The sequence below is a fragment of the Prionailurus viverrinus genome, chromosome C1 (assembly GCF_022837055.1).
Source record: "Prionailurus viverrinus isolate Anna chromosome C1, UM_Priviv_1.0, whole genome shotgun sequence".
Classification (NCBI taxonomy): Eukaryota; Metazoa; Chordata; class Mammalia; order Carnivora; family Felidae; genus Prionailurus; species Prionailurus viverrinus.
In genome coordinates, this window is record NC_062568.1 from 197,104,815 (window position 1) to 197,132,269 (window position 27,455).

Sequence of the window (27,455 nt, forward strand, 5' to 3'; positions counted from 1 at the left end):
TTTGAGCTCCACGTCGGGCTCTGTGCTGACAGTTCAGAGCCTGGAACCTGCTTCGGATTCTGTGTCTCCCTCTCTCTCTGCCCCTCCCCTACTCATGCTCTGTCTCTCAAAAATAAATAAAATGTTAAAAAAGAGTTTTGTATTTTGATAAGCAAGACTTTGAACAGAGGGAATCTGAGCATTTTTCAGGAGACGATACACCAGAGATGAGGTACACCAGTTGGAATGGAAGTTTGCTTGGGTTTGGGGACTTTTCCAGAGTTTTGGGGTGTGTCTGGAATAGGGTCTTTCTCCCTTACCAGCTGTGTAGCCTTAAGCAAGTTCTTTAACGTCCCCCATGCCTTGGCTTCCTCGTCTGGGAAATGGCACTAAGCATCCCTAACTTATTTAGTTGGGCGGGGCACACTCTTTCCACCCTCACCAATGTCTGCAGCAGAACCCTGGATTCAGTAGCAGAACGTACCCTCCTTCACCTGGGAGACTGGGGATAAGCTCTTTATTCAGAATGACTCAGTGCCTTGGGAGCCAGAGGTCTGAGTTCAGTTCCTGGTCTCATCTCTAACCAGCCCTTAGTCAAATCTCCCTGCATGTCTGAGCCTCAGTTTTCTCATCTGTCCAAACCGCACCTGTGTTATAGGGAAATATCAAGGTGATAGTGCATATAAAGTGCCTAGCTGGGTGCTTTATGCTGGGAGGTGCTCAGGAAATGTGAATTACCATCACCATATCACTGAGCACAGGCCTACTATGGCCTGGCACCCTCAGAGAGGAAGGCAGAAAGATGAAAACAAAGCATGGGTCCTGTTCCCAAGGAGCCTAGAGTTTCCTTAAATGTCTGACTTCAGGCTTTTTGCTCCTGCCACTCTGCCATTTGAGTCGGGCCTTAAAGCTGGGTCAGAGTTGAACATGAGGGGATGGAAGGGAGAAGGGGCCGTGGGGATATGGAGCCACGGTAGCAAAACCTGGGAGATGGGAGCGTGTAACCCAGGAATGGAAAACTGCAAATGTTGTAGTTTGGTTCCACTGGGGCTTCTTCTGGTCCATCTCACACAAATCTTAGATAAAATATATTAAGTGCCGGGGCACCCGGCTGGCTCAGTCGGTGGAGCATGTACCTGTTGATGTGGGCGTTGTGAGTTCAGTCCCACGTTGGGTGTAGAGATTACTTAAATATATGTTAAAAAGAAACAAATAAAATAAAATATATTAAGTGCACAGTAGTGCCCCTCTGAGGACTTTGAGGACAACTTACTGAATCGCACAGTAAATAGACAGGTCACTTTTGCCATCCCCATTTCAAAGGTGAGGAAATTGAGGCTCAGAGAAGTCCAGTAACCTGATCAAGAGCACAAGCTAGGAATGGATGGGGCAGGGATTCGTGTTTGGGGAGATAGACTACAGATGTGCTCCCACAGGAATTAGTCAGTTCCCAGGCAGTGAAACTAAAGCCAGCCCCAGCTGCCCGAAACTCAACCACAGAGAGCTGGCTCTTGGCCCCCTTGCTGGCTCCCTTTAGTCTCAGCCCCACCCTACCACCCCCATTTCCCTTCCCGGCCCTAGGGCTCTGCTCCTCCCCCAAACCTGCTCTGCCACAATTCCTTCCAGGATCCTTCATCTGTAAAATGGGGATAATGATAGTGCCTGTCTCAGGGGGGTGTTGTGAGAATCATCACCACCACCATTTCAATAGTGCCTCAGAGTCCTGTGAAATCAGCCGAGTAGAAGCATTGTCAGCGCTTGATAGTTGAGGAAACTGAGGTTGAGGGGTGGAGCAGCAGCCTGTCCAGGGGTGCTCAGCTAGGAAGCAGAGAACGCGACTTGACTTGGAGCCTCCTTACCACTAAACAGAGCTTTGTTTGTTGAGTCGAAACACACTACGCATGGGAAGAGGTCAAGAAGCACTCTGGGAGGGGGAGGCAGGCAGGGAAGGCTTCCTGGGGGAGGTGAGGTTTAAGCTGGGCCTTGAAGGATCAGTGAAATGTGTAGACTGGAGTAAAAGGGTCTGTGTACTGGAGATAAGGCCAGAAATGTAACCACAGCTGCTATTTCTTTATGAACTAGGCTCCGTGCTGACAGCTTTACATGCATTATCTCATGAGATTTCCCCACAATCCAATGAGGTGGGTGTTAATAGGGATGAGAAAAGTGAGGCTCGGAGAGTTTATAAAACTTGCCTGGGATCACACAGTTAGTAAAGTAACTACCTGGGTTTGGGTTTGAACCCAGTGCTGTCTGCTACGAAGTCTGGGCTCTTAATCACCGTGCATTAGTGCCATTTCATCCATGACATCTGAGTTTGAGGACCTGGTATTAAGCTGGGGACTGACTCTGGAAGGTTTTGAAAGCCAGGCTCAGACCTGCATAGAAATCACATAGCACCAGGCAGGAACCGGCGGACCTGAATTTAGCTTCTGACAGCTGCACCACTCACTAGCCAAGGTCACATCTTGGAGCCTCGGCATCTCTAAACTCGAGAGCCGGGGGATGTAAATGGATTACCAGCAAAGAAAGTTTTGAAAGAGAGAGGGAGGCTCTTGTGACCCAAAGGATTGTTTAGGAGAAACACGGCGATGTTCAAATATTTACTGAGTATTGGGCTCTGGGAATGTAACCGAGAACAAGAACGAGCTCCGCACTCCAGACCCAGCCCCCACCCAGGCCGGCATGGGGCAGGACACAGCTTGGGAGAGTGGAGGAGAAACCTCATATTGAAACAAACAAGGGCTCAGAAACAAACAAGGGTACACCTCTCTGTACCCGCAGACTGTGCCTCCCACTTGGGCCGGCACCTTGTCCAGATTGGACTGCCAGTTCTCAAATCAGTGAATCTCTGTGTGAGCTTGGGCAAGTTACGGAGTCTCTCTGTGTCTCCATCTTTACCACGAAGACCATCATGCCTCTTCCCAGGATTGTTGGATTCAATTAAATAAAACAACGCGTGTAATGATCTAACTAACGGGGAGCCTGACATATTGTAGGCACTCAGCAGATGTTAGTATCCTCCTATGAAGAGGTATAAATGTTAGGCTCCACCCATCGCCCCCTGCCAAGAAAGAAAACAGGTTGCTGGCTTTCATTTTAGCGGGGGAGAAAAAGGATATAAAAGCGTATATGCTAAGTAAGCAACCCTGCAAACTAACAAAAGGCCTTTGGCCTGGGCAACGTGCTGCTGGGTCTGGGCTCAGGACAGGACTCCGTGCCCAAATCTGCCCCCGCCCCGGAATCCGGGCCCATTACTCAGCGGGCCACCGTGCAGCTCCGGCTGCCTCTGCACGATACGGGACCCACCCTCCCAACCTGTTTCGCGGGCTGTGAGGGCCAGCGGGCGCCAGGCGACAGCAGGTGTGGCGGCCCCTTTAAGCAGCAAAGCTCGTGTTGCAATCGCAGCCTTGGGGACCGGTCCTTTCCGGGGGGTGGAGCCTGTGCGTGGTGCGGCGACCAACCAAAGCGCGGCATTTTCCGCGGGAGATCCGAATTTCGCGGCACGCAGTTTGGCGCTAAAAAAAAAAAAGGAGAAAAAAAAAAGAGGCACAGAAAGGCTCGGGGACTAGAGAGCCAGGCGCGAAGGAGTCGGTGCAACCGCGCCCCCCCCCTTCGCCGGTCCGAGCGCATCGCCTCTCCGCCTAGCCCCCGGCGACCCCGGAGACCCCTCCCGCGAGCTAGCCGGACCCCAAGCGCCGAGGCCTTTCTGGGGCGCGGGGCCGTCCGGGTCGCCGCCGCCCTCGGGGCGGCACAGCCCCTGGCCGTGTCGCCGCCGCCGCCGCCGCGGGGCGATCTCTAAGCGGGGATCTCCAAGCGCTGCTCGGCTCGGCCGCGGGCCAGGAGGGGAGGGTCCGGCCTTGCCCCACAGGCGTCCATTGGCGGCTTCCCCCGGCCTCCGCGCCATGCCTCCGGCCGAGTGAGCCTCTCCGGGCTCCGGAGCCCGCAGGTGCCTGAGGGCGCGCCAGGCCCGGTTGGGGAGGGGGCGCTGTGCTCGCCATGCTGCGAGGGCCCCGGGCCCTGGCTCCAGCCGCCGGGCCGCCCTCGAAGGGACTGCCCGCGATGAGCCCTACAGAGCTGTGGCCGCCCGGTCTCAGCAGCCCCCAGCTCTGCCCGGCCACCACCACCTACTACACCTCGCTGTACCCGCAGACTGTGCCTCCCACTGCGGCGCCCGGCACCTGCCTCGACGCCACCCCCCACGGACCGGAGGGCCAAGCTGTGCGATGCGTGCCCGCTGGCCGGCTGCCGGTAATGCTGGGGACCTCCCCACCGCCACCCACCGCTTCTCCCTGTGCTTTTGCGGGTGTGGGAAAGGAGGGAGGGGCGCCTGGGACCCAGTTTGAGCGAAGCAGGTCGAGTTGGGGAGGGAAATGAGAGCTTTCGGCTTCCAGAACAACCCACTGCCCTGCATACCTGAGCAGAAGAGCCCTTCATTTTCGGATTTGGGATGAAATAACCTCATCTATTGGAGTGGAGTGGAATGAACACTGGAGTGGGATTGTGGAGACCCAACCCACCACCCCCAGTGCACCGTGTGACCTTGGGGAAGTCCACGGGGGCAACACTGCCACCATTCATTCATTGCTGGATCCAGAAACTCGTACTGGGCATCTGGTATTGTCCAGGTTCAGGGCTTGACCTAAGGACAGTGGGGACTTTAAAAAGAACAGGGCAAGGGTGGGGGGGGGGGTGTGTTTCAGGTCCAGTCTGCCTTGGACAGACTCCAAATTTCCCATACAGCCAACTCTTTCCCAGTTATCTGCCCTAGGTCTCCCCGCAGGCCCAGCCTTCCCTCCCAGCCAGCAGTAGCAGGTGCAAATTGAGGGCAGCCCCTTGGGTTTCCTATTCAGATTGTTCCTTTCTCAAGCCCCAGGCCACTGCCAGGGAGGGCCCAAAGTGTGGCACCGGGTACAGGGTGTGTTTTGTGGGAGTGGAATTCCTGGAGCCCTTGAGAAGGGAAACAATCATAGGGTGGGGGTAGGTGGGGTGGGAGAAGCCCTGGGGGTACTGGGGGGGGGAACCTGGTTTCTGGTCCCTTGCATCAGTCTTGGCACCAGTCTGGGCTTACATTTCCTTTGCTTGAAAACGCATGTGTATATGGGGTAGCTGGGCTAACTTATCTGAGGTCACTTCCAGCTCCAGGTCCTGGGTTTTGGAAATAGGCTCCAGGGAGGGGAAATGGGGGGTGCTGTAGGCTTACTTAGTGGTGAGTGGTGAATAAGTTCAGGCACAGAGCTAAGACCACCCCCCCCCCCCACTGCCATAGAGACATCTGCTCAGACCTGTGTCAGTGAGCAGGCACGGACCCCCAGCCCTCCCTGTCAGTGGCTACCACTCCCTGCTACTGAAATCGTGCTTTGCCCATCCTCAAGGCTTTGAACCTTTCAGAGCCCCTTCCTGCACGTGATTTCTAACTAGGAGGAAGGAGGCAGGGGTGTTACTCCCATTTTGTAGGTCAAGCAGCCACAGATAACTTGAGACCAGCTATCTATCTTATGTTCAGCATTACCCTGTGAAGTAGAAGGTATTAGTAGCCCCAGGGAGAAACTGAGGCACAGAGTGGGGATGTGATCTGTCCAAGGTCATTCAGGGGGATGTATGACCAAGGCTGGCGATCATTGGGTCTCTTCTCTGCAGCCTTAACTTTCCCCGGTGCAGCCTGACCTAGGAGCTGGGTGCCCCCGGGGGAGGGGGCTCTGTGGCGGGCACAGTCTCTTCTGGCCAGCTGCTTTCAGGCGCTCAGGCGGAGTTTCAGTGGCTGAGTTTCAGTAACAGCTGTGGTTTTGAACTGCTTCCCTCCCAGAGGAGCCCGAGTGCATCTGTCTGTAGCTCCCTCCCAGAGGGGCTCAGTGATCACAGCAAGAATGGCCCTCTTTTACTGAACGCCTCTCGTGTGCCAGGCACTGCTTGGCACTCTCCGCATTGTTATCTTGGCCAAGATGCCTGGGATGAGGCATCTCGCAGATGAGGAAACTGAGCAGAGACGTGAAGTCACTTGTCCAAGTCACAAGCCAAGAAGTGGTGGGAGAGTCTCCTTGCATCAGACTGCCCTAAAGGCCTGCCGGGCCCAGAGCCCCCTCTCCTGTCGGATGCCCCATGGCCCCCTGCCTGTGGGCAGGCTTGGCCCCCTGCTTACTCATTTTACCAGGGTGTGACCTGGAAGAGCTCCAAACCCAACCCTGGGTGTGGCCGCTTGTTTTGTGGCCGGGTTGCAAAGTGCAGGGTGAGCAGGATTTGTTGAGGAGCTGCTGTTTAAAAGGACCTCAGGGGTGGCAACCAAGTTCAATGGCAGAACGAAGCCCTGAGCCCTGGTCTCCTCACTTCCTGTCCAGGGCTCTTTCCAGCACCTTCTGGGGAAGGCTTGCGGTGCTCCTCCGTGGCGTCCCTCCTCCGGCCGGGCACATCACGCTGTTCTGTCTCATTCCCGCGGGAATCCGTGAAGAGGGTGGGGTTCTGTGCACAGTTCGCCTTCCTTTTAATTTCTCTGCGTTTTCCAAATTCCCTCCGAGAGCCATGAAAGCAAACGGACATTTTAAGGAACAACCATACAAGCCAGGTCAGAGGAGGAGACGTAGGCTACCGAGTGGCAGAGCTGGGATCTGGAACGCTTGTTCCTACCCCCGCCGTCTAAATGAGGACTTGGGGCTTGGGAGAACCCTGGCTCCGGCCCGTGTGGGCCCTCGGGCAAGTCAGCTCCCCTCCTTCGAGCCCCAGCTTCCTCACCGCGCTGCCCATGGTGGGGTTGTGCCAGGTGGTCTCGGACCCTCTCACTTCTGGGGCCGCCTGAGGAAAGAGCTTCGCTTTTGTCCTTTGGGGTTGGCAGGGGAGCTCGGATCCTGAACAGGCCTTTAGGAAACAACCGAAGGGGCTGCCTACGAGGGTCCAGGTTCGAGCCAGGCTGGCCTTTGCCCTTGGCACATCTCCGTCTCTTTCCAGCTTACCTCTGAACTGTCTTTCTCCTTGCTGGTGCCCCTCGTGTTTTAGTGATAGCCGCTTCCTTGTGCGAGCGAAGCGCTTTGCTGCACAGTTGCTGAATCCCCAGCCGTGGGGGAGCAGATTATCCCCATTTTACAGGTGGGGCTCAAGAGGTCGACTGTCTTGATGAGCTCCCCCAGCTGAGAAGGGGGGAGGCCTAGATGGGAACCCAGATGGGTCTGACTCCAAGGTTTGTGCTCAGGGCCCCCTTGGCCCTCATCTTCCTGGGCTTGTCCTCTGCCGCCTCTGTTCTGCAGGCTCAGGCTCATCTATGGGCTGACTTTTCTCTGGGCAGTGCCCCAAGGTGTCAGGGAGATGTCCTTGGATGAGGGACATTTTGCTGCTCAGGAACACTTGGAGTATAGCATAAGGGTGAGGGAGAGTAAGAGAAGGGAGGGAACTGGTGTGGGTGTATAAAATAATGGGGGCAGGTGGGCACAGCCGGGCCTTGGCTCAAATTCCAGCAAATTCTGGGGAGATGTGTGTGGGACAGAGCTGAGGCAGCCTGGTATGTGGCTTTGGCATCAGACAATCCCACGTTCAAACTCTGGCTCTGCCCTTTGTCTGTGTGACCTTGGGCGTGTGTCTCACCCTCTCTGAGCCTCCATTTCTCGTCTGCCAAGAGGGATTGCCAATACTGATGTTGCAGAACCGATGAGCACGTGATAGGCCCAGTGCAGGTACTCTGTTCAAGGTCCTTCCTTCCTTCTCCCCGCCTTGTAGGTGGTGAGATTCTTCCTCAAGTGTTCTGTGAACTCAGCAGGGCCTGGCTCCTGTTGGGTGGGGGAGGTGGATGGGGTTGGGGAGACTCTGGGCTGCCCCACCTTTGCCTCAGGTAGAACTCAGCTTGGCTTCCCTTCCCCTCCTTGCTCTTGGCATTCCTTCTTGAGGGTGCTGGGATGGACAACCTCAATCAGGATTGATAAAGGCCTTGGAGCTCACCAGGTCCTGCTTACTTCAGCTGTTAAATGGGGGTTGGTGGTGCTGGGGAGACTCAGTGAGGTGATGAAGGTTGGGGCCCAGCCCAGGGCATGTGGAAGGTCTCAGTGAGTGACTGGGCCTTTCTCTAGAGACAAGATGGGTTACATTCCCTAGGATCTAGGTTCTCACCAGCTGAAAGGTTAGAAAAAGAATATCCCAGAGAGACTTCAAGAGGAATGAGCAGGGAAGTGTTTGGATTGTGTCCAGGTCTGGGTAGGGGTGGAAGAGAGTGGCATCGTGTCCAGGCTCCTCAAACCCAGGAGCAGGTCTCCTGAAATCAGTCCGGGAAGCCTTCCTGGAGGAGGCAGGAGCGGGGAGGGAAACTGATAGCAGGAAGAGCTGTCACCACCTCCGACACCTGTCAGCCCAGCTGTGCTCAGCAGCAGTTAGTCTCAGCCCTGCCGAGCATGACCTCACTGTCAAAGGTTAAAATAGGCTTCTCTGTCCTGACCAGCTTAGGGGTGTCTGGGCGGTTGGGGGGAGAGGGAGAGGAAGGAAATGGGTTCAGTGGCCCCCAGAAGGGTGTGTCAAGGAAGAGGCCAAGCCTGGATTTCAGAGAGGGGACTCTGCATTTTCTGAACACCTACTGTGTCTGAGTCACAGGGTGAGCACTTTGCAGGAGTTAGCTCCTCGATTCCTTATAATCATCCCACAAGGTAGGTGATTTCTGCCTCATGTTACCAAGGAGGAAACTGAGGCTCCTAGATGCAGAGTACATCCCCAAGTCACACACAGACACAGTGAGTCCCTGAAGGAGCCGGGAGATTCAAGTCCAGGCTGGCTTATGCCCCCGTGCCCTAGTGCCCTAGCCCTGCCCCTGCCCAGCCCTAACCAGGAGAGAGGCCCCTTCCGGGCCAGTGCAGCTTCTGGGCCTAATTGGGGCCTGGTGGCAGTGGGGTGGAGAAGAGCAGACGGGTCTGTGGTTTGATTTCCCCAGCAGGTGTTTCCCAAGCTTGGCGGGAACAGGCAGGGGGAGCAGGGGGACCTCAGCTGTTCGTCCTTGAGAAGCAGGGGAAGGATTCATTGTCTGCCCCTCTCAGCAAAGAATGGCAAATGGAGTCTATTCAGGAGGCCCTGGGGCCCTTGAGCCGGAGCCCAAACATGGGGGTGGGGAATGTTTGCTCTGCTTCCCGATGTGGGCACCTCCCTGGGGTGTGGCACTGAGCCAGGAAGTCCCCTGGGCCTGGGCGGATGCCCAGCCCCACCCTGATAAGGGCCAGCTGTGGGGCTGTGATGGGCACCAGGGCAGGCTGGGCCAGCTGCTTTTGCACTTGGTGAGGCGGGAGGCTCTCCCCAGGCTGGTGTGGTTTAGGTCCTACCCACTCCTTCCTCCCCGAATCATCCTCTGGGCATGGTGCCGATAGAAGTGACCTTGGGGCCTGTGATTAAGGAACCCCGGGCTCTCGGCTGGACTGGCTTCCATAGTCTTCAGGAGCATGGACCTCAGAATGGGAGTGTTGTGTGCTCTTCAGAAAATAGGAGTCCCTACGGCACCTGGCTGGCTCGGTCTGTGGAGCATGTGACGTGACTTGATCTCAGCGTTGTGGGTTCGAGCCCCATGTTGGGTGTTGAGATTACTTAAATAATAAAATCTAAAAAAAAAAAAAAAGGTGGGGCGCCTGGGTGGCGCAGTCGGTTAAGCGTCCGACTTCAGCCAGGTCACGATCTCGCGGTCCGTGAGTTTGAGCCCCGCGTCGGGCTCTGGGCTGATGGCTCGGAGCCTGGAGCCTGTTTCCGATTCTGTGTCTCCCTCTCTCTCTGCCCCTCCCCCGTTCATGCTCTGTCTCTCTCTGTCCCAAAAATAAATAAACGTTGAAAAAAAAAATTAAAAAAAAAAAAAGGTAAAGAAAAAAAAATAGGATTTCCTTCCCATGAAAGCTCACTTTTTGAGCCCCTCCTATTTCCTCACCAAGTGCAATGATGTTTTCACCAGGACTGATGGTAAACTGAGGCACAGAAAGTAGCTGCTGGTGGCCTCCATGCTTTGGCCCCAACTTGGGGAAAGGCTGAAGGAAGAATGATTCTCAAACCCTGTCTCTCTCTCCTCTCTCCAAGGCCAAAAGGAAGCTGGACCTGGAGGGGATCGGGAAGCCAGCAGTCCCTGAATTCCGGACCCCCAAGGGGAAGTGCATTAGACTGGACGGCCTCCCCAGCCCCAAAAGTAAGCCTTGCCGATTGGGCATCTAAGGGCGGGCCCCGGATGGGGGATGGGTAAGGGCAGAGGGCAGCAGCCCTGCCCGAATCATCTGGAGTGATATTTGTAGCACACTTCCCAGTTTACAAAGTAGTTTCCTCTGGGTTGTGTCACGGGACCCTGCCAGTAGATAGCTCTGTCCCCCTCTCAATGATGAGGCAACTTGAGACGCAGAGCTTGAGCGACTTACCCAAGGTCACACTGCTGGTGAGTGGGGTCAGGACTCAAAGCCAAACTAGCACCGCTTCTCTCACACCGCACACCGCTCTCGTGACCTGAACGTGATGACCAGCGTTTTACGTGGGAGCTGACTATTGAAAAAAAAATTACATTTCCTGCAGCCTGATCTTTTCTAAAAGAGAGAATCCAGGGTCTTTCTCCCACATGCAGAGGGCTAAATGAATGACTCAAAGGGAAGTGAAACTTGGGTTGGTCTAACCCGCGTGGCCTCAGAGATTTTGAAGATCCAGGGGCTGCCCGGGTGGTGCCTTCCTAAAGTTAAGCTGCAGGGAATTTCTGCCTCTGCCTGCTGGTATTTTCAGTCAATATCCTGGTTCCAGCTGGAGTTTTAGAAACTATGTTAGAGAGGAACAGTAATTTGGGGGGGGGGGGTCAGAGACCTAATGAAGAAGTTATGTGACCGGGTGGGAAACATGAGGGGCAGGAATTTGGGGATCTTGGGGCACCTGGGTAGTTCAGTCGGTTAAGCGTCAGATGTCCAACTTTGGCTCAGGTCATGATCTCATGGTTCATGGGTTCGAGCCCTGCATCGGGCTCTGTGCTGACAGCTCAGAGCCCATAGGCTGCTGCGGATTCTATGTCTCCCTCTCTCTCTCTCTGCCCCTCTCCTGTTCACACTCTCTCCCCCCCCTCCCTTTCTCTCTCAGAAAAATGAATAAATAAACATTAAAAAAATTTTTAATGAAAAAAAAAAAAAGGAATTTGGGGGTCTGGACAAGGCTCTGCCCTGATCTGACTAATCACTCCTCTTGTGAGCGTTGGTTGTCTCATCTATAAAATGAAACACACCGAGATCAGGAATAGCAATAAAGTTTGCTCTCCCTTTGATTGGTAGAGGCTGCCGGGATCGTTTTATTGAAAGGTACTAAGTGCACTGATCAGTCAGCAATGTCTGTCAAGGGTGCAAAACCTGACAAAAACAGCCCGTGTGCCAAATGCTTGCCATCTGTGTGTTAGGGGATTCTAAAGTCGCCTTCCGGAGGAATCTGAGACTCTCTAAAACTCAGTTTCCAAAACTAGTTTGTCCACTAGCTTGCTATATGACTTGCAAGTCACTAAATTTGCAGAAGTCCTCTTGTGGTTTAAGATGCTGCAGCTGAGATGTGGTCTTGGGACATCCACCTCATTAAGAAAGCATCTTTTTTCATGCGCCTGCCCTGTGTGATAGTATAGGGCTGATTCCTTTCAGATAATCATTGGGCTGCACATGGAAAGAAAAAGCAAATCTATACACATGTTCTCGAATCCCAGCCCGTTATTCTCTCCCTACCATAATCCTCGATTCCTGACCTAGCTGGCGGGATAGGGTGATGGTTAAGAAGGAAGACTGCAGCCGGACTGCCCGGATTTAAATCAGCTTTGTCACTTTCTAGCCGACTGAGCTGAGCAAGTTCCTTCACCTGTCCGTTCTGAAGTGTACTCACCCGTAAGATGGGATGCCTCTCAGGCAACAGCCTGAGAGGGTGTTGCAAGGATTAAATTTGTGGTATATGGAGAGTTGCTTAGAACGGTGACCAACACACGATAACTATTTGTTGGTGTTGATGGAGGTGGTGTTTCTAGGGCTGCCCTAAGCTATAATGGAAAGGGGCTGTGAACTAGGAGTTAGGATGCTTGGTTTCCAGTGGCGCCCCTGCCCCTGCGAGACCTCAGACAAGTCACGTGTCCTCTCTAGGCATCAGGGACCCTGCCTGGATGGTGGTGGCGAACGACCTCCTGCCTCACAGTGCTCTGTAAACTGGAGAGTGGTTGCTCCGGCCCTCATGCGAAGGGTGGTACTTAACGGGTCCAGATCAAAGGATGAGGTTGTGACTGGGCCCCTTTCCTCTTAGCCCCCAAGTCCCCTGGAGAGAAGACTCGGTATGACACGTCGCTGGGGCTCCTCACCAAGAAGTTCATTTACCTCTTGAGCGAGTCCAAGGATGGCGTCCTGGACCTGAACTGGGCGGCTGAGGTGCTGGACGTGCAGAAGCGGCGCATCTACGACATCACCAACGTGCTGGAGGGCATCCAGCTCATCCGTAAGAAGGCCAAGAACAACATCCAGTGGGTGTGAGTGCCTGGGCTGGGGCCGATGGCACCAGTGGGTGCACGTGCTACGGGTGAAGGTGCGGGGTGCCCCGTATGCAGTGGGTGTGTCGGGGCTGGAGCTCAGGGCGGCGTCGGATAGGCTCACGTACCTGCCGGGAGCAGAGCCAATGTATTTAAGAGGGAGGTGGAAGGACAGATGTATATGCTGGGGATATATTGGGAAAGCAGGTTGGGGCAGCGTGGAGAATGGTTTCTAGGACACGCAAAGGCCCAAGAGAGGACCCAGATCCTCTTGAGTTGGGATCCCAAAGATTCCCCTCTTCCAGCTTAGGAAAGTCCCCTGGGAGCTGGGCTGTAGCCACCCACACTCCCTGCAGCTCTGAGGTAGGAGTCCGCCAGGCTTCTTTCCTCCTACAGAGAGCAGAGCGGACCTGCAGCCCCTGGCGCGACCCTGAGGGAACCCAGGCAAGGCGTTTGGGGGAGGCGGCAGGGGGGGGCATAGGCATTGACAGCGCCCCAAAGTGGGGTGAGGCTTGATTTGTTTCTTTTCCCTAGCTCAACCCTCAGACCTCAAGTTCCAGTTCCTAGCAGCTCCCCGGGAGCTAGGCAGGGCCCCTGATCTGCACAACCCAGGGGGCGCCGTTGTAGACCGCGTGAGTGGCCCCATCCTGGGGTTTTGCACCGCCTGTTTAGGTCTGCACAGCCGCCCTGGGGTTGGGGCTCCTGGATGTGCGCTGAGACTGACACTGGGGGACTGCTCTGTTCCCAGAGGCAGGGGAATGTTTGAAGACCCGACCCGACCTGGGAAGCGGCAGCAGCTGGGGCAGGAGCTGAAGGAGCTGATGAGCACGGAGCAGGCCTTGGACCAGCTCATCCAGACCTGCTCTCTGAACTTCAAGCACCTGACCGAGGACAAGGCCAACAAGAGATATCCTGTTTGGTGGGGGGAAGAGGTCAGGGAGCAGGGCCTTATCGGAGTTGAGGCAGCACCTCCCTGCAAGGCCTAACTCAGCCTCGGGGGCTGGCATATCTGTTTCTTCCTTCTTTGGTGGCCTGTCCTCACGAGCCTATCGAGGTTACTCCTTATAAAAGTAAGTCCAGTTCCTAGGGGCGCCTGGGTGGCGCAGTCGGTTAAGCGTCCGACTTCAGCCAGGTCACGATCTCGCGGTCCGACTTCAGCCAGGTCACGATCTCGCGGTCCGTGAGTTCGAGCCCCGCGTCAGGCCCTGGGCTGATGGCTCGGAGCCTGGAGCCTGTTTCCGATTCTGTGTCTCCCTCTCTCTCTGCCCCTCCCCCGTTCATGCTCTGTTTCTCTCTGTCCCAAAAATAAATAAACGTTGAAAAAAAAATTTTTTTTAAATAAAAAAAAGTAAGTCCAGTTCCTTAAATCTGGGAAATGGAGAAAAGAACTAGGTGCCCCCTTCATGTAGCCATTGTTTCTTAACTATACATACACAAGGGCACGGGTTATTAAATGTAGTGTGTGCCTGATATACATAATTTTAAACATATTTTTTTAACATTTATTTATTTTCAAGAGACAGACAGAGTGCGAGTGGGGGAGGGGCAGAGAGAGAGGGAGACACAGAATCCCAGGCAAGCTCCGGGCTCTGAGCCGTCAGCACAGAGCCCGATGTGGGGCTCGAACCCACCAACAGCGAGATCATGACCTGAGCTGAAGTTGGGCACCTAACTGACCTAGCCACCCAGGCGCCCCTACATAACTTTTTTTTTTAAAGTATTTATTTTTGAGAGGGGCAGAGAGAGAGGGAAAGAGAGAGAGAGAATCCTAAGCAGGCTCCATACAGCCAGCAAGGAGCCCGATGTGGGGCTCAAACTCACGAATCGCAAGATCATGACCTGAGCTGAAGTCTGACACTTAACTGACTGAACCACCCAGGTGCCCCATATGTAACATTTTATATCCTGCTTTCTATCACCATAGACTGTTTTTATGTTGTTACAAATCCTTCCTAACTATTTGCTTGATCCATGAACTTGTTGCTCTTGGACCATTTTTTGCAAAACCGCAGTCTCATAGGATTTAGCCTCATGTTCAGGATGCTTTGAGAATGTCCTAGTCAGACCACATTCTGGTTTGTTAAGGCCTAGAGTCAACACTTAGATTGATTTGAGATTTCTGCTTTTATAAAGCAGCATTGTGATGAATATTTTTGTATAGAGAACATTTTCCTATATTTTTTACTTCTTTCCTTAGGTTGGATTCCTAGGACTGACACTATAAGCATGGGCTTTGCTGAGGCTTTTCATATACTTTTCCCAATCAGATGGTTCTACCATCTAATTGGTCTTTGGATCTTTGTGTTTTTGGAAGGATTCTAGGCATGGTGAGAAACATAAAGAAATAAGACGGAGCCCTCCTGTCTCAGAGCTAATGATACAGTCTGAGATGAAGTCTTTACATAAAAAACCGTTATGAGGCAGCATTAAGAAATGATTTATGCTCCTGTTTGTTTTCAAAAGGGATGCGGGGTAGCCTATGATAGTAGAACAGGTTATGGTGTTTGGTTATTTCTAAGCTGTAGACGGACTGAGAAAGAGATGTCCAGAGGCTTAGGCTGGCAGGCCGGGGGTTTGAATTGTGACCAGCTACTTCTCTTGACTCTCCTGCCCCTACACTGGCCTATGTGACTTACCAGGACATCCGTGCTGTTGGAAGCTTCAAGGAGCAGACAGTGATCGTTGTCAAGGCCCCTCCTCAGACAAGACTGGAAGTGCCCGACAGGAGCGAGGTGAGAGGGAAGCATTTGGTGGAGAGCAGGGTTAGGAGGGTCCCAGGCTGCTCTGTACGCTCTGTCCCTGGTGCTGCCTGACCCCAAGCTTCCCAGGTCCGTTCTGGTACCCATTACAAGATCAGTGGTCCCCGAGCTGGGGGCAGAAATGGCAGAAGCTGGAAAGGGCAACAGGCATCAGATGCTGGCCCGAGAAAATCTCCGTTCCTGGTATCTTTCTGCATCGTACGGCCCCCAACATTTCTGGGCACACGCACACATGTGCCCATACACCGTGGTGTTAGCGCTCACAGTAATCCTTTCCTGCTAACTGTGTCTGGCGAGGTTAAAGACCAGAAATTCTTAATACTTCCTTATGGGGTCCTCTGTGCTTTGACCTCACCAACCTCTTCTCATATGCTGCCCCATGGTGTCTTTGCTTCAGCCACACTGACTTACCTACAGCTTCCCCGCCACACTAAGCTCGTCCCCATTGTAAGACCTTCACCCAGGCTGTTCCCTCCAGCTGAAATGCTCTTTTCTTTCTCTGCCTGGTTTACTACTGTTCATCCTACTGGTCTCAACTCAAACATCACTTCTTCAAGGAAGCCTTCCCTGATTACCCCCCTCCCCCCAGATTTCATTACTACCTGTGCTTTTCTACCACACTTGACCTCCGTTTGCTGGGTGATTGGTGATTCTGTGATTGTGTTCTGCTTCACCTATTAGAGTGTAAGCTCCACAGAAGCATGCCGCACTCCTGTGGTACCCCCCCCCCCCCCCCCCAGCCAGAGCTGGACACATAGTAAACGCTCAAGAAATAATTCGTTTAATGGAAGGACATTAAGATAAAGGAGGCCCCACCTCTCTCTTGGAGGAGCTCGGGACCTAGTGAGAAAAAGACCCAAGCAAGCAGTCATCCTGCCATTTATAGACTCCAGGTGCCCAGAGAAAGGACAGTTGGAGGAAGAGTCCATAGATGGCTACAGGTTAATTGGGTCCTAAAGCATGAACAGGAGTTGTCAGGGGAAACGGGTGGGCAGAGGGCAGTGCAGGTGCACCGGGTGGAGACCTAAATGCCTGTCGGAATAGCATGTGTGCAGTTAATCATGGAGGGAAGAAGCAGGGGCGGGAAGGCCAAGTTATCAAGACGCTTTGTTACAAGTAACAGAAGGCCAAGTCCAAATGGCTTAAGTTGGGGGTGGAGGGGACTAAGGGGAAGCAAGTGACAGGTCCAGAGGAAAGACTTGGGGATTGCAGGCAAGGCTAGATGCAGGAGCTCAAACTATGACTTTCAGTTCGCCCCATGCTCTCCATCTTTCTCTGCCATTCTTTGTGCTTCCATTAAGGCAGGCTCCCCTTTTCTGGTGGCAAAGCTAGTTTTCATGATAACCAGCTCAGTGACCCCAGTGGGAAGGGAGCTTCCGTTTCCCACGGGTCCCGCACGAGTCCTGGGTCCGATGCTCCTGGACTGACCTGAGTCATGCGCTACCCTGAACCAGTCACCATCACGGTGACTTTCCCAGCCTGTACCCCAAGCTCACCCATTAGAGTGGGGAAGAGTGCTGTCCCCCCAAAGTACATGAGTTGGAGAGGAGTGGCTGCCCAAAGGAAAATCAAGATATTCTCCCTAAAAGAAGGGGACCTGGGGACCAGACAGGCAGCAAGAGCGGATGCCCACCACAGGTCAGACAGGGCAGGCGTCAGCACCAAGCTCAGGAGTTGCGCTGGCTCACGTGGATGGCGGGAGCCGTGGGTGTCCATCCATACACCCCACCCCGACCCATGAGTCAGTGCCCAGCTGCCCAGAGCCATGACCTGGCTTCTCTTCTTCCTCCAGGAGAACCTGCAGATATATCTGAAGAGCACGCAGGGACCCATCGAAGTCTACCTGTGCCCAGAGGAGGTGCAGGAGCCGGAGAGTCCGACCAAGGAGCCCTTCCCCTCCCCCTCCCCCCTCGGCCCCATCCCTGACTCCACCCAGCCCAGCAGCAGCACTGACCCTGGGATGACAGAACCCATGGCATCTCCAGGTAGGACCCTCTGTCCAGAGGGACAGGAGGTGGGGAGAGCAAGCAGCCTTAGCGTTTCCTCTTCCATGTCAACATTTGTTGGGCGGCGAAGAGGGGTACAGTCCTTCTCCCCCGCTTGTGTGTTTGCACGTCACACTTTATAGAGCACATGCGTGTTCTTGTCCCAGTGGGGAGGCTAATGCTGCTCTGGGCCAGAGGGGTCCTGGGTCTGAATACCAGCACTTCCAGTTACCAGCGATGTGACCTTGGACAAGTCACTTAACCTCTCTTTGCTTCAATTTCCTCATCTGTCAGTTGGGCATAGTAATTAACAAGATCTACTTAATAGGGTGTGAGAATTAGAGGGAATAATACAGGCAAAGCACTTAGAATGGCACCAGGCAGTAACGGCTAACTATTCTTGTCATTATTACTGCCACTAGGGCTGGTACCACACTTCCGTGGTGACTACTAACGACAAAGCCCCTGGCACTCGATAAGCCCTCAGTGAATGGGAACTACAGATGTTTGAAGGAAGGCTCAACTAAGATTTTTAAAAATTAATTAATTAATTAATTATCTATTTATTTATTTTGAGAGAGAGAGAGAAAGCATGAGCAGGGGAGGGGCAGAGAGAGAGAGGGAGAGAGAGAATCCCAAGCAGGCTCTGTGCTGTCAGCACAGAGCCTGACATGGGACTCGATCTTACAACTGGGAGATCACGACCTGAGCCGAAATCAAGAGTCAGAGGCTTAACCGACTGGGCCACCCAGGTGCCCCTGGGAGTTTGGAAAATTAATTAATTATTTTTATCTTTTATTTATTTTATTAATTTTTTGTTATAATTAAGATTCTTAATTTTTCTATTAAAAATTTTTAATGTTTATTTTTGAGAGAGAGAGAGAGAGAGAGAGAGAGAGAGACAGAATCCGAAGCAGGCTCCAGGCTCAGAGCTGTCAGCACAGAGCCTGACCTGGGGCTCGAACTCACAAACTGTGAGATCATGACCTGAGCCAAAGTCGGAGACTTAATGGACTGAGCCGCCCAGGCGCCCCATGACTAAGATTTTTTTAAACCATGACTGTATCAGGTACATCTATTATCACGTTACTTTTCACAGCCATTGTTGAGGTAGGTGTTCTTGTCCCCAGTTTAGAGATAAATAAACTGAGGCATAGAGGTGATGTGACTCTCCCCATGCCCTCTCCCAGGCCTCTCCCCACGAGGCTCAGAACAAATCGAGGAAGGGGTTCCTGACTAGAGAGGCTCACCCCTGGCTGGGAGGTCGCTGTACGGCTAAAAAAAGCTGGCTATACCTGACAGGAAGTAGCGTGAGTTCAGTCATGAGCAAAGAGGTGGGAGAAGTCCCAGGGAAGGAGTCTGGAAGAAGTAGAAATGGGAGCCCGGGAAGGCCCTTCCTCCAGGATGGTTTATGCCCTTTACTGGGATCACACATCAGGTCAGACTGACAGATCCTTTCAGGTTGTGGAGGCCAGTGTTCAACTTTCTGTTTTCTTAGCAGCAGAATTCCCTTGAGTAGAACCCTGGTGTTTAAAGAAGCCGGAGCTCAAGCTGGTCTGACGGAGGAGGCTTGGTGGGGTGTCCACAGAACACACACATGGATTCCATTTCTTTTTTTTTTTTAATTTTTTTTTAATGTTTATTTATTTTTGAGACAGAGAGAGAGAGAGAGAGAGAGAGACAGAGCATGAACAAGGGAAGGGCAGAGAGAGAGGGAGACACAGAATCGGAAACAGGCTCCAGGCTCTGAGCTGTCAGCACAGAGCCCGACGCGGGGCTCGAACTCACGGAGCGTGAGATCGTGACCTGAGCCAAAGTCAGACGCTCAGCCGACCGAGCCACCCAGGTGCCCCTTCCATTTCTTTAACTCAAGGGTTCACAAACTATTGCCTGCAGGCCAAATCTGGCCTGTTTTTTAGCAGCCCATGAGCTAAGAATGGTTTTCACATTTTTGAAGAGTTGGGGGAGAGGAAGAAAGTGACTGTGTGACAGAGATTGTAAGTGTTCTGCAAATCCTAGAATACCATCCGGTCCTTTACAGAAGTTTGCTGGGCGCCTGATATAACTCAGGCCTTCATTTTACACATGAATAAACTGAAGCGCAGAGAGGGCAAGTGACTTCCCTAAGGTCACACAGAGGTTGGTGGCAGAGCTTGGACAAGAGCCCAGACCCCCAGCTGATCTCTCCTGTATCCTGGTCTGGTCCGGGGATCCGGGCTTCTCCCGGCACCAGCCATCTGTCCCTCTGGGCACCTCCCAGTGTCTATCTCCCACTCCAGACCTGTGCCCCACCCTGTTCTCTCTCCTCCCTCGCTCTGCTTTCGCACTTCACTGTCAACATGTGCGCATCTCTCCTGAGTTAGAACCACTTTCGCTTCGGATGTCCTCTGAGACTTGGGGCAGAGGCGGGGGACCCTCCAACATAAGCGAGGGCGAGGTTTTTGCCTCAGTTTTACAGATCAGCTGTGCTCCCAGCAGGAGTAGAAGCTGACAGAGCAGTCGGTGGTGGAGCCAGCCCAGAAACCAACCACCCTGGCCACGTGGTCTCTTGGCGACATCCTTGCCGAAGGGAGCAAGGGGGGGTGTTTTCTGGAAGGTATACGTGCCTGTACGCACGCGCATACACACACTCCGTGTTCTGGCCCGAAGCAGAGTCATTTTGAGGTCTGAGCACCAGGGTCCACATCCAAAGAGGAGGCCGCAGTGGTCTTGGCACCCAGGTTCTGGCGTCGTGCAGGGGAATCACTAACCCTTTGGGGCCTCGGTTTCCCTCGTCTGTAACGGAAGGGCTTTGGACGGAAGGGCTTTTGGAATGGTCTCTGACATTTCCCCACCTCTGACATTCTGAGGTCAACCTAGATGTGGCTGTAGCACAGGGGATGACTCTGAGAGACTCGGGCTTGAGTCTGCACCTCACCTGCTGTGACTTGGTGACTGTAGGCGAGTCACTGTGGCCCCTTGGAGCCCCCGTTCTCACGTCTCTAAAAACTGGGACATTTAAAACTCCCTCACGATTCCTGGACGGTTTACAGAAAGTGACACAGCGTGAATGCGATTTTTGAAAAAGCTTATACGAACCGGGTGCCTACTCTGTGCGGTTTGGAGATAGAGGAGTGAGTCTGAGCCATCGGAGTGCGCGGAGGCCCAGATGTAAAGAACGGCTCCCTCTGGGGGGTGATAACCGTGCAGGAGAGCAAGGCCCAGCGGAGGCTTTCACGCACGTTGTCTCGTTCCTGCTCAGCACGGCAGTGAGCTGGAGCCTTATTCTTCCTCTCGAAGAAAACGGGGGCTTCACCCGGTGGGGTGGGCGGGGCTGGGGTCCGAGCCCAGGTCCTCCCCCTCCTCCCGAACCAGGCCTTTTGCTAGAACACCTCCCTGCAGGCCTCTGCAACACGCTAAAAAATATTCCATTTTTTTTTCCATTCAGATATGTTTAATTGACTTCTTTGAGCCTCAGTTTCCTCATCTGTAAATAGGGGTCACAATATTGCCTCCTTTGGGGCCACCTGAGTGTCCGAGGAGGTCAAACACACCTCTTCCTGGGAACCCAGCCAGCCAGGGTAAGCCCTTGGTAAAGCTCAGTTCTTCTTACCATTGGCCAGGGCAGCACTCAGACAAGCTGCCCTCTACTTCACTTATCATTGAATCCTCTCAACAGCCCTGGGAGGTGGGTATAATCATCCCCATTTTAGAGGTGAGGAAACAGAAGCTCATGCACATTAAGTCGCTTGCCCATAGACACACAGGATCAGGCAGGCTGACAAACCAGCACAGCTGTATTTTCCAAGGAATGCGTGGTTGGGGGTTAAGTCATGGCTCAAACGGAGATTCTGGGTATCAGGATATATTTGGCGGGGGCGGGTTCTGGTGCCCTATTCCTCATCCCTGTGTAAGAAGTCACCTTTTTACCTCTAGGTGGAAATGCACCTGGCGTGCTGGAAAATAGCTGGGGCCAGTGTGGCTGGAGAGGCTGAGTGTGAGTGGAGCGAGGCTGGGACAGAGGGAGTAGAAAGGCAGGCAGGGGCCAGATCACGCAGGGCCTTCTTGGCACTGGTTGAACTTGGATTTTATTCCCAGCCATTTAAAAAAAATTTTTTTTTAATGCTTACTTATTTATTTTGAGAAAGAGAAAAGAGAGGGGGAGGGGCAGAGAGAGAGAGAGAGAGAGAGAGAGAGAGAGAGAGAATCCTAAGCAGGCTCTGTGCTACCAGTGTGGAGTCCGATGTGGGACTTGAATTCAGAAACCATGAGACCGTGATCTGAGCTGAAATCAAGAGTTGGACGCTTAAGCCACTGAGCCATCCAGGTGCTCCAATTCCCATTAAAAAAATTTTTTTTTAATTTTTATTCATTTTTGAGAGAGAGAGAGAGAGAGAGAGAGAGAGCACAAGCTGGCGAGGGGCAAAGAGAGAAGAGGGAGACACAGAATCCCAAGCAGGCTCCGGGCTCCGAGCTGTCAGCACAGAGACCGACGTGGGGCTCGAACCCACAAACTGTGAGATCATGACCTGAGCCAAAGTTGGACACTTAACCGACTGAGCCCGCCAGGCGCCCACACCCCCCCCACCCCCTCCGCCAGCCCTTTTTAAGCTAGAACACAGACTTCAAGAGTCGAGGCAAGCTGACTGGTAAGGAGGCCCCGTGGAACTGGCAGAATTCATTCAGTTGTGGAAATGACCCATCTCGCTGCCGGGCTGGGTGCTAGGGAGATGGCGGGACTGCGTGCAACTCTTGGGCCTTTTGGCTTAGGCAGCTGAGTGGGTGGTGGTCCATTCACTGAGGGGGGAAGACCAGGAGTGTTTGGTTTTGACGTGCTAAGTTCTGGGGTACCTCGGTTCTCTAAGCAGAGGCGTTGCAGGAGCCGAGAGCTCGGGGGCGAAGTCTGTGCCAGACGCGTCCACTGGGAGCGGGATTGAAAGCCAAGGGGCAGCTGTGGTCACCCGAGGCGGTGTGCAGCCAGAGAGGGGAGTCTGAGGCTGGAGCCCTGGGGCACTGAGGGCTTAGAAGTTAGGAAGAGGAGGATACAGAGCAAAGGGGACAGGAGAAGTAGCCAAGGAGGTAAGAAGAAAACCAGGAGACTCTAGTCTATATAAGCCAAGTGAAGAGGTGTTTCCAGAAGGGTGTGAATAACGGCACCAGATTCTGCTGGAAGGTCAAATAAGACCATTGGTTCGGCAACGTGAGGTCACTGGTTCAGTGGCGTGGTGGGGACAGACCTCAGTGGAAGAGTGAAGAGTGGTGGGCAGGTAGAGGATACATTTGGAGGGGGTAGAGGGTAAGCACAGGCAATTGCTGAGAAATTTTGCTATGAAAAGGAGCGATAAGCTGGGCTGGGAATTGGAGACAGTCATGAGGCCGGGAGGCTGCTTTTTAAAGATAGGAGTCATTAGCGTGTGTGTGTGATGATGGGAATGATCTGGGAGAGAGAGAGAGAGATTGGTGATGCAAGAAACAGAGACTGTGGTTTCAGGGACCAGGAACTTGATGGTGAGAGGGGGTAGGGGTTTTGGGGTTTTGTTTTTGGTTTTGTAAGATTTTTATTTATTTTTTTTTCAATTTTTTTTTTCAACGTTTATTTATTTTTGGGACAGAGAGAGACAGAGCATGAACGGGGGAGGGGCAGAGAGAGAGGGAGACACAGAATCGGAACCAGGCTCCAGGCTCCGAGCCATCAGCCCAGAGCCCGACGCGGGGCTCGAACTCACGGACCGCGAGATCGTGACCTGGCTGAAGTCGGATGCTTAACCGACTGCGCCACCCAGGCGCCCCTATAAGATTTTTATTTTTAAGTAATCTCTACACCCAACGCGGGGCTCGAACTTATGACACCAAGATTGAGAGTCAAGGGTCGCGTGCTCTACCGACTGAGCCAGCCAGGAGCCCTGAGGGGGTGGGGTTTCGAGAGCTGGAGATCCCATCTCCTCGGAGAGGAGGGGAGGGAGGCTAGGAAAAGGAGGGCGGTGGCTAGAGCGGTACCAGGAAGGTACACAGGGAGAAGGGCGCACGGTCGTCCAGAGGACGGGAGGGCTATTCTTGCGCTCCGAGGTCTGACCAGACTCTTTGGGGCAACAGGCCTGGGTATGACCTTTGTCCGTTCGTCTCCAGGACCAGCGCTGACTCCCCAGCAGGCCCTGCAGCTGCCAGCGCCTCCGCCGCCACCACTGCCGCTTGTGCCCCTGGAGGCCACCGACAGCATGCTGGAGCTGCCACACCCACTTCTGCAGCAGACCGAGGACCAGTTCCTGTCCCCCACCCTGCCGTGCAGCTCCCCCCTGATCGGCTTCTCCCCGCCTTTGGACCAGGACGACTACCTGTGGGGCCTGGATGGGGGCGAGGGCATCAGCGACCTCTTCGACTCCTATGACCTCGGGGACCTGCTGATTAACTGAGTGGCCCTGCCTGCCCCCGGCAGCCCGCCCCTGTCTCTACCTCCTCACAGACTGGCAGGCCCTCTGCCCGCACAGGGACGTGGGACACAAGGTGCCGTCCTCAGGGTACGGGGGTCTCCTTTTTTCCTTTCTTACCCCCAGCCGGCCGAAGCTGTCTCGGGGGGCCATGTAGGGGATTCGGGTGAGGAGCGTATCAGAGGTTGGGTCCCCTCCTTCCTAATGGAAGCTGAGCCCGGAAGGCCCATCCGGCTTCTGACCTCTGACCTCTCATGCGAAGAGCCACAGGTGAGGCAACCAGGTCCAGGGAAAGGGCCCCCCCCCCCTTTTGAGGGGGAATTAGGACCCTGAATTTATCAAGAAGCACTTAATGCCTTTGTATTTATTTCAGGTTGAGTTTTGTTTGTTTGTCTTCCCTGAGTTTTTAGCAGGGAGATCATTCCAGTTTCTAGTAAGACTTCTCAAGACAGGCCCGGGGCTGTCCACTGTCCAAGGGCAAGCCAGGGCTTCCAGAGCCCCAGGCCAACTCCCCAGTCTCCCCACATCAGTGGGCTGGGTCTCTGGGGGGCCGTCCCGTCTGCTAGAACGCAACTTGCACTTAGGCCTCGTGATTCTAGTACGTGGTGGCCTGGCATCTCCAGCTGAGGCGCCAACCTTGGATTCCTGGTCTCCTCTGTCCCAGAGATGGTGGCAGGGAGCCACCCCAGGGTAGGCGGCATCGAGGCTCCAGTTCTGGAAACTTCCTATGGAATCCCCTACCTCTCCCTCAGGACATGAAAATCAACCTTGCAGGGAGTCGGCACAGAAGAGCTCCCGGGGAAACACGGACAGGGACGTGGAAGGCGCCGAGGGCACCCTTCCTCTATTTCTGCCGCTCGCTTGGGACAGGTGCTGTCTTGCAGTGAGGACCTGGGAGGGAGTGGCAGCCCCCCCAAAGAGACAGGTGGGCTGAGAACAAGAAAATGCCAGAAAGCACCCCCTCTGGTCGCTGCTGGTATAGTCTCCCCCTTCCCTGGAAGGATTTTTTTGTTTCTTGGAGGCAGTCATTCTCTAAGGACCTCCTCTCCCCAACAGCTCTCACACAGAAAGACCTCCCTCTCCCCGCCACGCCCCCCCCCCCCCCAGCCAAGGACAGAGGTGACCAGGACTTGGTGGCCTTTTGCCTCCTTTTGTCACAGGAATGCCGAAGGGCTGACAGGAAGCAGTCTTAAGTGCACACCAGACCTTGGCAGCTAGTGGGGCGATGGGTGTACGTTAACTCTTCAGGCGTAGGGTCCTGAGAAGGTCTCTTGCCCTCCTCTCTCGAGCCCCCACAATGGCTTGACCATCCCAAGGTGTCTCTGGAGCCCGCTTGGGTGTGGGGGGATCAGCTCTCCTCCCCACTCAACCTGGGGTGGGGCTGCTCTGGGCTGAACCAAGGCTGTGCCCTCTGGAGAGAGGCAGCCAGGGACGGTGGTCTGAAAGGCCCACCACCCACCCTCAGGGAGCTAGGTTTCCTCAGGGGCTCAGCTGGGCAGCACTTTTGTTTTTCTTTTTTTGAGTTTGTAGCATTAAGTTGGTTTTAAATATGAAGTTGGCCTCACGGGATTGCTCTTGAGCCGACCAGAAGCTGGCATCTGAAGTTTGGGAGGTAGACTTGTTTGGACATGGGGGTCTGATGGGAGCTAATGCCCATGTGGGGACAGTCTTGCCTTGTCGTTTTCTCAACTTCCCAGGCCCCTAACTGCCCTCTCAGGAGTGGTCAACAGGCCACAGATGCCTCGTGCTGTGAACAGGGCTAATTTTGTATGCTTTGCAGAAGCTCCCCTGATACTCACAGGGGGCTTGTCAGAAGCCTGTCTCGAAGCCCAGTATGTCCAGGGTCAAGGGACTACCTTGGCCCTTGGGCAGGGGGAGGGAGTGTTGCATGGAATCTGGTTGGGGGCATGTGGGGCCAGAGATTGAGATCTCTGGGCTGCCAGTTAGCCGTGCCCCATCTCTGAAGACAGAGATGTTTGACTTCCATGCCTTTGGCTCTGTCTAGAGTGTTCTCCTGGAATTAAAGCAGACAAAGGGGAGAAGAGGCTTGCAGGACCCACTGGGAATGAGTTTAATGGCAAAGTCTGGCCAGAATTCAAGCTCATTCCCCAAATTCCCAGCCATAGTGCTGGACAGACGGGCTGCCCCTTGGGCCCATGGCCTGTACCCTGAGCAGCTGCCCCTGTCCTGTGCTAACCCCTCCACACCCTGTCTGGCCCCCGGGGCCGGACCGCCTAGGCCAAGCCTCCGGCTAGGGGCAGGGGGGTTGGGAGGGACACAAGCTCATGCCTGTTTCTTGCCAGTGACACTTGAAACCTCTCGAGTTCCGTCAGGTGCTTTAAGAATGCATTTTGGCTGGAATTTCCTTTAGGGGCCACATGTAAACTTGAGACCTAGCCTCTTTCTGAGATATGTTATTGCTGTCAGGATGTTTCCCCAGCTCCATCGGCAGCCCACAAGTCGCCTGTGTCCCCAGGGGCACCAAAGGTTCGGGGGCTCCAGGGAACTCGGTAGCATTAGGTTGTGCGGTAGAGTTGGAGATTCAAAGAGATTTCTTAAAACCAGGGACATGCTCCCATGTCCCTTCCCATGAAAAGTGTTCATTAGATCAGTGTGGTGTCCCTTCTCTACAGCAGTGCTGTGGTTGGACTGGTGTAGCTGTGGGGGGTGGTGAAGCTCAGAAAGCTGGTTCTGGGATGGTTTTGACTTTCCTTTCCCTCCCCAAGTTTTCTCAGCCTCAGTTCTGCACAGCGTGTAGTTTTCAGTAAAATCGTTTGGGTGTTCGCACATCTGAGCATCGTGTGGCTTTAGTGCATTTGAAGTGAAAGCCTTTAGGGGTTGTTTGCAAACAGCTTTCTGGTTCTCATCGTGTCCCAGGGTCCCCACCTCATCCTGGGACACCATTCTCCCACGAGGACCCTTGGTGACCAGAAGCCCAGCCAGCCTGCTGGCTCCTGGGTGAGCGAAGAAGCCTTGAATATGGCACGTGTGTCTCGAGGGTAATTAGGCCCAAGAGAACTCGGTCCCCGTGCTGGGACTCTGTACAGGTCACTTCCCTCTGGTCTGGTTTTTCCCTGGGTCCTGCCTTGATGAGCACCATGTAAACCTCCTTGTGTTGTGATAATTGGGCATTAAATGGCAACTCTGGACACCTTGATTCTTGTGTTTTCTGAAGGTCATTACCAAGTGTGAGTCTGGGGACTATCCTGACCACCTGGCTGATTTCTCCCCAGAAGCAGCCTCCCTTTCCCACATTGGCTTCTTACCATGCCTGACATGTCACCACTAAGACACTGAAAAGTTAGCACCCAGATCTAAAATGTGAACATCTCCCCTGCTCTGGGTCCGTCACCTCTCATTGGACTATTTGGACAGCTCCCTTCATCTTCTCACTGCTACCCATTCTTCTCCGTCCCATCCTATCAGTGGTTCTCAAAGTGTGGTCCTCTGATCCGGCATTACCTGAGAACTTGTGTGAAATGCATATTCTCAGGTTCTGCCCCAGACCTTCTGAAACTCAGGGCGGGACCCAGAATCTGTAACACAGTGAACCCTTCAGGTGATTCTAATGCAGCTGAAGTTTGAGTACTCATGCCCTCTACCACCCCCAGAGAGTTCCTTCTAAAATGCAGGGTTTTGGGGCGCCTGGGTGGCTCAGTCGATTGGGCGTCCGACTTCGGCCCAAGTCATAATCTCACGGTTCGTGGTTTCGAGCCCCGCGTCGGGCTCTGTGCTGACAGATCAGAGCCTGGAGCCTGCTTTGAATTCTGTGTCTCCCTCTCTCTCTGCCCCTTCCCTACTCATGCTCTGTCTCTGTCTTTCAAAAATAAATAAACATTGAAAAAAAATTTTTAATGCAGGTTTTTTTTTTTTTAATGTTTAT

The 27,455-nt window shown here is 53.8% G+C and overlaps 1 protein-coding gene across 2 annotated transcripts; it reads left to right on the forward strand.

The window, feature by feature from the left end:
- Positions 1-3,463: 3,463 nt before the first annotated feature.
- On the forward strand, positions 3,464-26,729 carry E2F2 (E2F transcription factor 2). Of its 2 annotated transcripts, none has more exons than XM_047872665.1 (7): positions 3,464-4,230; positions 9,994-10,099; positions 12,205-12,393; positions 13,175-13,331; positions 15,042-15,156; positions 16,976-17,168; positions 23,274-26,729. In XM_047872665.1, exons 1-7 carry the CDS (start codon positions 3,979-3,981, stop codon positions 23,555-23,557), a joined length of 1,296 nt encoding a protein of 431 aa, XP_047728621.1. In that variant the 5' UTR covers positions 3,464-3,978; the 3' UTR covers positions 23,558-26,729. The 2 variants fall into 2 exon arrangements, with proteins under 2 accessions (XP_047728621.1, XP_047728619.1); XM_047872663.1 differs by having other exon boundaries at positions 3,477-4,230; positions 12,205-12,424; positions 13,173-13,331.
- Positions 26,730-27,455: the final 726 nt, after the last annotated feature.